The 8,201-nt window shown below is 33.4% G+C and overlaps 1 protein-coding gene across 1 annotated transcript; it reads right to left on the minus strand.

The window, feature by feature from the left end:
• Positions 1-4,003: 4,003 nt before the first annotated feature.
• Positions 4,004-6,821, minus strand: LOC149217555 (cysteine-rich receptor-like protein kinase 2). The gene is made up of 8 exons (XM_089390276.1): positions 6,359-6,821; positions 6,196-6,240; positions 5,649-5,774; positions 5,427-5,557; positions 5,114-5,324; positions 4,770-4,953; positions 4,486-4,633; positions 4,004-4,381 (listed from the first exon to the last, which is right to left on the minus strand). Exons 1-8 carry the CDS (start codon positions 6,819-6,821, stop codon positions 4,004-4,006), a joined length of 1,686 nt encoding a protein of 561 aa, XP_089246402.1.
• Positions 6,822-8,201: the final 1,380 nt, after the last annotated feature.

Consider the following 8,201-nt stretch of genomic DNA (forward strand, 5'->3'; position numbering starts at 1 on the left):
TACAAATTGACTCATTATTGATATTCATTTGTTTTGTAGATGGTGATGAAAACCAAAAAAATTATGTTTTGGTGATGATGTAGAAACAACCTCGGTATGAGAGCTGCCATATATAACTTAATTACACCACAGGTGTTTCCTTTTGAAACACTTCAGCGCTGAATTTAGTCTACCATTTTGTTTTGCACCATTGATTCGAATAAACAACTGTCACTATTTTTTGGCTCAAGCAGAAGCACATATTTATGCAAGGCATGTCCCCGCTACTATACCAAGGGGGAGTACTAAGAAGCATCCCCATCTGTGGTGGCTATAGGAAAAACAATAAAATGACGTCACTGAATCCTAATTGGTGGACAATGTAGTTGCGGAAATCACCGATGATGCCACTGTTGATTGAATAGAGGATCGTTGCAACAAGGACCCTGCATTATAGGTTGCATACAATAGCATATGAATGAATCCCCCTCACCTTCATACGTGCATGACACTCCCTACCATCACCGCCACCAGCTATGACGAATCGGTGCTCGGACACAACCAGAGCGGCTTATAGGCAACCACCATGCGGTTGGGAGCTGACGAAGTGGTCTTCATTGTTTTCCCTTCATCCTCAACTTCCAGCGTCGGGCTTCTCTCCTACACATTTGTAGCGCAGACCGACCAAAGAGATACCATTGTCCCCATTTTCAATTATAGTTTGAACCTATTTGCTGGTTGGGGCATTGGGTATAAGAACCTATTGAATGCTTGTGCAATGCACGAAAGCGACATTTGGCAAGATGACTGTACAACCAATGCAGAACGAGAGAAATAATGATCACTGGAATAATCTTGAATGGTTGTTGTATTCAACCGGGCAAGAATTGATCGACGTGAATGGGAGAACACGACACTCAGATCGATATCTACAACTTTGTCCATTTTTCCATCACGCTGTGTGGGTAGGCTGTGGAGCATTACAATTTTGTCGGTGAAATGAAATTTGTTACAAAACAGGTCTAATTTCCCTGAACTACTATACGAAACTAACCTATTGGATTTCATCTGTATTTCAAGAATTAGTTAATTGCTCCATTTTAAAGATCAAACATGAGCCCCACATTGAGGGGCATTGTGGAAGGCGGTTCTTGAATTCGTATCATTCAAATGAGCACCAAATTCTGCGAAAAAAAATATATATATAATTTTTTAATTTTTTTTATTTTTTTTAAATGTTAAATTCAAATTTATATAATTTTTATTTTGATATATCTATATATATATATATATACATCAAATTTAAAATATGATATTCGCTTTGAAATTTAATTCACCAGATAATAATTTAGATTAATTAAATCTAAAAACATAAAATATTTATAATATATTCATTTAAACTAATATATACCTTTCCTATATATTTTTAATATAATATTATAATAATTAATAATTAAATTCATATATTCATATTTAAAGTCATCAATGATATTTTTGTGGTCAATGATATTTTTGTGGTCAATGATATTTCAGTACACATAAATTTTAAATAATATATATAATATTTTTTAGAAATATTTATATAATAAAAACAATTCCTTAAAATGTGTATCATAGAAGACTATTTTTATAACATTGTTGATTTGAAAATGCACATACCAAACATCATTTCATTAATTTCCACAAGCTCTAAATAAATTATTTATAAGCAATCACAATTTCTAAAAAATAATTAAATCATGAAAAACCTTTCATCACTCTACATTGCTGGAACCTAGGATTATTTAACTCAAGTCATGAACTTGCCATTCTTCAAACTTTCCATTCCCTCCAACATTAACTTAATGACGTGAGTTTCAACTCTGGTGTTGAAATGAGACAAGTATCCAAGAATTCATCCATAGTGGTGTACTTATAATCTCCATAGAATTGAGAAGCCTCCAATTTTTCATATCCCAATTCGAAACTGGTTTGATAATCTTTAACAAAAATGCTATGAAGAAATGAGATACATTGAAGAATAGAATATTTGGGAAAATCATCTAGAAAATTACATCCCTAAATATTTTGAAAAAATAGGCCACTCAATAAGAGTGTTACATTTAATAATATATTTTTCTAGATAATCTTGTCAACTAAATATTATGGTGAACTTAAATACATTCAAAGATAGAAGACTTGTGAATTTCACGCGTGGTTGGGCTGGCAGGATATTTGCCTCCCCACCTGAGATCGACCCACGACACATGATGCCTTGCCGTCTTCCATGCAGCTATTGTATCCTTAGGCCGATGTAATATATTGTGAATATTGTATATACCGAGGTTAATATAGCTTCTTCAGAAGGTCTTATCCCTCATTTAAAAAAAAAAGATAAAGAGATTTAGAAAAATCTATCACTAAATATTTTGAAAAAATACACCACTTAAAATAAGAATTTGTTATATTTAATAATATATTTTTGCAGATGATCTTTTTAACTCTTTCATCCTTCTATACATCGTTACATTTTTAAATACAATTATTATTTTATAACCTTTAAAAGAAAAAATATAGTCTCTCTATCTTGAATATCCATTTTAAAATATATTAATATTTTTATTTTAATTAAATTTTAAAATATTTTAGAATAAGATGGACTAAAGCGAAAACAAAGCCAATTTCCCATTAAAATATAAAATTATTACAAAATTTATGTTTTAAATTATTCCAAAATTTACAATGGGATTACGCTTAGGTTTCGGTCTCTCGTCAACCTCTGCGATGCCAATCAGAAGAAAAACTTTAAAGTGCATCCACGGCACAATATTTAAACTAATATAAAACTAAATATATTATTTAAACTAATATAAAACTAATATTTAGTATATTATTTAAACTAATATAAAACTAAATATATTTATAAATAATTACATTAATTAAACATAAATTATAAAAACTAAATATATTGGTATATAATTACATTAATTAAACATTCTATCTATGCTACAAATATTAAGATGCATAACCTCAATTCATATGTCTATACCCCAATGCTATGATTTGAAAAGAAGCCAATTCTTTTGTTTGGTTTGGTTTGCATATTTATTTATCATTAAATATATTATTGTTTAAATAATTTTAATGTAGAAAAAGATGATTGAATATTTTTAAAATTAAATTATTATGTTATATGGTTTATATATATGGTGGTTCAAGTGAAATAGTTTTAAGAAAGATGAATATTTTTATTAATAAAGAAAGGTGGTTTTCAGATTTATAGATTATTGAGATTCTCAATCAATTTTTATAAATCTGTAAGAATAAAAAAAATAGAAGTTTTTTTTAATATAGAAACATGGTTATTCTAAATGAAAATTTTCTATAAATTATGAGTGAAACCTATCAAAAGTGAATAATCTCTTAAAATAGATCCAAAAACATTATAGATAAGATGTGGAAAATATCACAACCTTTCTCAAATTATATAACTATTATCTCAAATTATAGAGAGTCCTATTAAATCCACACTTCCAAGTGACATGGTATGAAAAATCTCAATACATAAAAGAATATAAAAATAGCTAAAATTATTGTCTAATATTTTATAAATGAATTCAATATTGTTTTAACTTAAAACTACTAATTCAATATTGTTTTAACTTATATTTTATATAACTTAGTAAAAAAATTTACAAAATAGCTCAAAAGCATTTGCCAATATTTTAAAATTTTGAATTATTTTAAAATAAATAAAAAATCTTGAAATTTACCTTACTATTCAACAAATAATTCACAAATTATATTTTAATTAATAATTTTCAAATTATAAATGAATTTACTAATTATACAGGCTCAAATGTAATATCCAATAATGAATCTACATCATCAAACGCTCTGACTCATCATAATCCATGAAACCAAGTAGAGTGACTTTTGATGCTTAATTGTCTCAAAACCATAGCATGAGAAGGGTAAATACCGCTTTATCACGCTTTATCATAATCAATGGTGATAAATATGATAGCAAGGCACCGCCTGATTTTCACCTTGCCTCCATAATGCTTATTGAAAGATTACCACCTGCAGAGTCGACATTAAAAGGTGTCCTAGAATAAGTCGCTACTTCCAACGACTGAGCGTTGCTTGACGTGATGTTAAGGTCTTGAATAGGAGTAAATGTAGCACCTTCCAGTACACTCTGCTCATCTACGAAACGCGGCCTTGTGGGTGAAGGAATTTGTTGTTGCTCACCTGTCAGCATCATCACCACATGGGACATCGAAGGCCTCAACATTGCGCCTGCTAGAGTGCACAGAAGACCAATTTTAATCACTCTAATCCCTTCTTCGCACGAGTAACTGCCCTCCAATGTCGGATCCATAACTTCCAATGCTTTCTCTACGGTATACAGTCTCCATGTCTGCTAATTGACCAATATCCACAAAACCATAAAACATTGGTTAACATGGAATCATAGTTTTAAAAAAATTTCTACTTTAAAGATGAGGTCTACATGTGCCATACAGCTTCAGTGAGAAACTCCGTGTCTTGAGGTACACTGTAGTACTTCTTTCTTCCGCTGATAATCTCGAGTAGAAGCACTCCAAAGCTGAATACATCTGCTTTCTCTGTCAACTGTCCGTGTAAGGCGTACTCAGGCGCAATGTAACCACTGCACAATCAAATCTCCATCTCTTAACCCTCTTAAAATTATATGATCCTTTCTCTATTGTAATTGATTAATATCCCGTAATTTATTAAATAGAGTTTGGGACATCAAGAGATTGAACTGTAGAGAGACTTCTTACAAAGTTCCTGCAACCCTGGTGCTAACGTGGCTCTCATCTTCTGCAAATAGTCTGGCTAAGCCAAAGTCTGCTATTTTGGGTCGGTATTTATTGTCTAGTAAGATATTGCTTGCTTTGATATCTCTGTGGATGATTCGAACCTCAGAATCCTCGTGAAGATACGCAAGCCCACGCGCAGTTCCAACTATGATTCCATACCTGGCTGTCTAGTTAAGTAAATGGCTTTTTGTTGTATCTACAATTATTGCAGCACAGTAAAAGAGTCAAGAAGCTACGTGCACAAACTTGAACAGTTACAGGATTGAATCAGAGATTAAACAGTTAAAGAGCAAGCGAGAACAAACCGAATATAATCTTGTCGAGACTACTGTTGTGGAGGTATTCGTAAACTAGCAGCCTTTCTGATCTTTGAACAGAGCAACCAAGCAATCTCACTAGATTCCTGTGCTGAACACGAGTTATCAGATTTGCCTCATTCAGAAATTCGTTGTCTCCTTGCCTTGAACCTATATTCAGCCGTTTAATTGCAACCTCTCTACCGTCAGGTAGAACCCCCTGAAGATCAATGAAATTCAAAATTATTTTTTGTTCTCCATTATAACCTACTAGTATGTAATTCAATGGAAGGCAATGATTTTAGGCCCTTAACTTGAACACAGATCCAAACCCTCCTTCACCAAGTTTGTTTTCTGCTTTAAAATCGGAGGTAGCCTGCCTTAGAGTATCGTATTTGAAAATCAGTTCAAGATTCGCGATAGGAGGCAACAAGTTACATTCTCCTTCTTCACCTACGAAAGCAATTACATAATGAAATAGGCGAAGAGTTCACCACATAGAAGCTAATAAGGTGCACACTGAACTATTGAGAAATTTTGGAACCTCTGATTCGAGAAATCCGTTCCCAACGTTTTCGGCGAAAACGAAATAGGCCTATAGCGGAAATTAACCCAACCGAAATGGCCAGTGCGCCCAGAGTTATCTCAAGCACATTACGTTTTTTGCCTCCTGCCAATTTTCACACAGCCTCAGCATTAAATTGGCCATGTTAAATTTCACCAAAATGTACAAAATAGTTAATAACTTTATTCTTATGATTGTAAAATATGTGAAGGATGATACCGGATGATGGAGCCAGTGGCGAGGGGATAGGAGCATGATTGCCCTCTGCCAATTTGCACACGAAGCCTCACCATTAAATCGGTCATGTTTAATTTCACCAAGATATACAAAAACAGTTTATTCTTATCATTGTAAAATATGTGAAGGATGATACCAGATGATGCAGCTGGTGGCGAGGGGAAAGGAGCATGACGGCTCTCTGCCAATTTGCACAGGAAGCCTCAGCATTAAATTGGGCATGTATAATTTAATGTATAATTTCACCAAAATATACAAAAACAGTTTATTCTTATGTGAAGGATGATACCTGATGATGGAACTGGTGGCAAGGGGATAGGAGCATTAATGCCCTCTGCCAATTTGCACACGAAGTGTTAGCATTAAGCTGGGCCTCATCTTTAATTTCACCAAAATGTACAAAACTAGTGCTCCATCATTGTAAAATGTAAACTCTATGTGAAGGAACATACCGGATGATGGAGGCAGAGACAATAGAAAGGAATAAATCTCGTAACGCAGCTCGCAGCCCATACTATAGAAATCTGCTCCAAATGACCCGTATGGGCATCCATTTGACTGATCAAATGTTATATTTGAGAGAGCAGATAAGCAAGATTGGCAGCTCGCTTGGGACAGATCTCTCCAACACTGGGCTAAGCCAAGGATTTTCCAAGAAGGCGAAGCATACGATTGGAATTCATGTGCAGCAAAATGGTTGGGATTCCATACGGCTGTTTCGCTAATATTTGAGAGCACGTTTAAAACATCAGAATCGAACGTTTCAGGCGGGGTAACGGTCTGCGCATTGCATTTAGAAGCATAAGGCTGGATACCCTCACTATAATTGTAAAAATAATGATCGTCATAACGTAAGAAGCAGCCGTCCAGTTGAATGAATCCAGAAGTACTGTTTTGACATTTCTCAAGAAGCATTGTTTTTATCGTGGTTGCACACTGTTGGCGGAGAGAGGTATTTAAATCTCCCCTGCACTGTTTTGACATTTCTCAAGAAGCATTGTTTTTATCGTGGTTGCGCACTGTTGGCGAAGAGAGGTATTTAAATCTCCCCTACACTGGAGAAGCCCATAAACAGAATCATTATTGTTTTGCCCCTCAACACTAGAGGTATTGAAACCACTAGTAGAAATGTTGAGCACCAATGATTCCAAAACCTGGTTAAGATGATGCTGGAAGAGGCTACCATTTGTATATTGACTATTCCCACAACCGTACCCATTCAGAAATAGTTGACCGACTGAAAGGCGCAGACACGTACATAGACTGAAGGTAACCAGCATGCTTCTCATTAGTAGTTTTATCTTCGTCGCCATCGCAGCACAGGGTACGAGCTCAACGCTCTTCGATGCTGCTCCTGTATTAATGCTGGGCCTTTGCAAAGCTTTTGATGAATGGAGCTGCTCGTATATTTTCAGGCCTGGCAAAGTTCAACCTAACTTGACATTTTATCATGGTTTTTTTTTCAGGGGTCAACTTTCATTTTTTATTATTATCTTTTCATTCTATAAATTTTTATGTGAGTTAAAAAATTAGAAGACTGGTTCAAATTGGAAAATATTAATATTAAATTGTAAAATTGTAAAATAATAAATAGATTCATCAAAAATAAGCGGTGGGTGGTGAGGGGTGGACATTTCTCTTTTGATATAATGTCAGCACACATTAAAAGGGTTTTTGGTTTGTATTATATTTGACTCATGCACAGTTACTTTATTCATCATCGCATGAAGCCAATAAGGTTAAAATTCATTTCAATATTGCAGGCAGTATAAGGAAAGAGAAGAGAAATTCTATCAAATCAAGAGAAATATTGAAAGTATGTACTTTATATTGACTATTCTAACCAAATATCAGTTCACTATTGCAGGTAGTATAAGGAAATACAAGAGAAATTCTATCAAATCTATGGGAAATATTGAAAGTATGCGTTTTATATTGACTATTGCTGCAAAATGATCAACTCAACATCTGTTTTTGGACCATGAGAGTAATGACCAATCCATGCAAATGCTTAACTATTCTACCCAATAGATATTATAACTCACTGGTTTTTTTCGCTTACAGTGTTAACTATATTTTGGTTTTTTCATATTACCCAATAGATATTATAACTCACTGGTTTTTTTTGCTTACGGTATTAATTATATTTTGGTTTTTTCATATTAATATATGTCAACATCCAACATAACTATTGTATTTTTATAAATTTTTATTTATAAGATGTTTAATTAGACAAACTTTTAAACATATCAAGACTCTCAATTTGTATTACTCATTTGATTTCTTTTCAAAGAA

This window comes from Pinus tabuliformis, chromosome 1_1 (genome assembly GCF_031772625.1).
Source record: "Pinus tabuliformis cultivar Carrire ecotype Pingquan chromosome 1_1, CPIR1, whole genome shotgun sequence".
NCBI lineage: Eukaryota > Viridiplantae > Streptophyta > Pinopsida > Pinales > Pinaceae > Pinus > Pinus tabuliformis.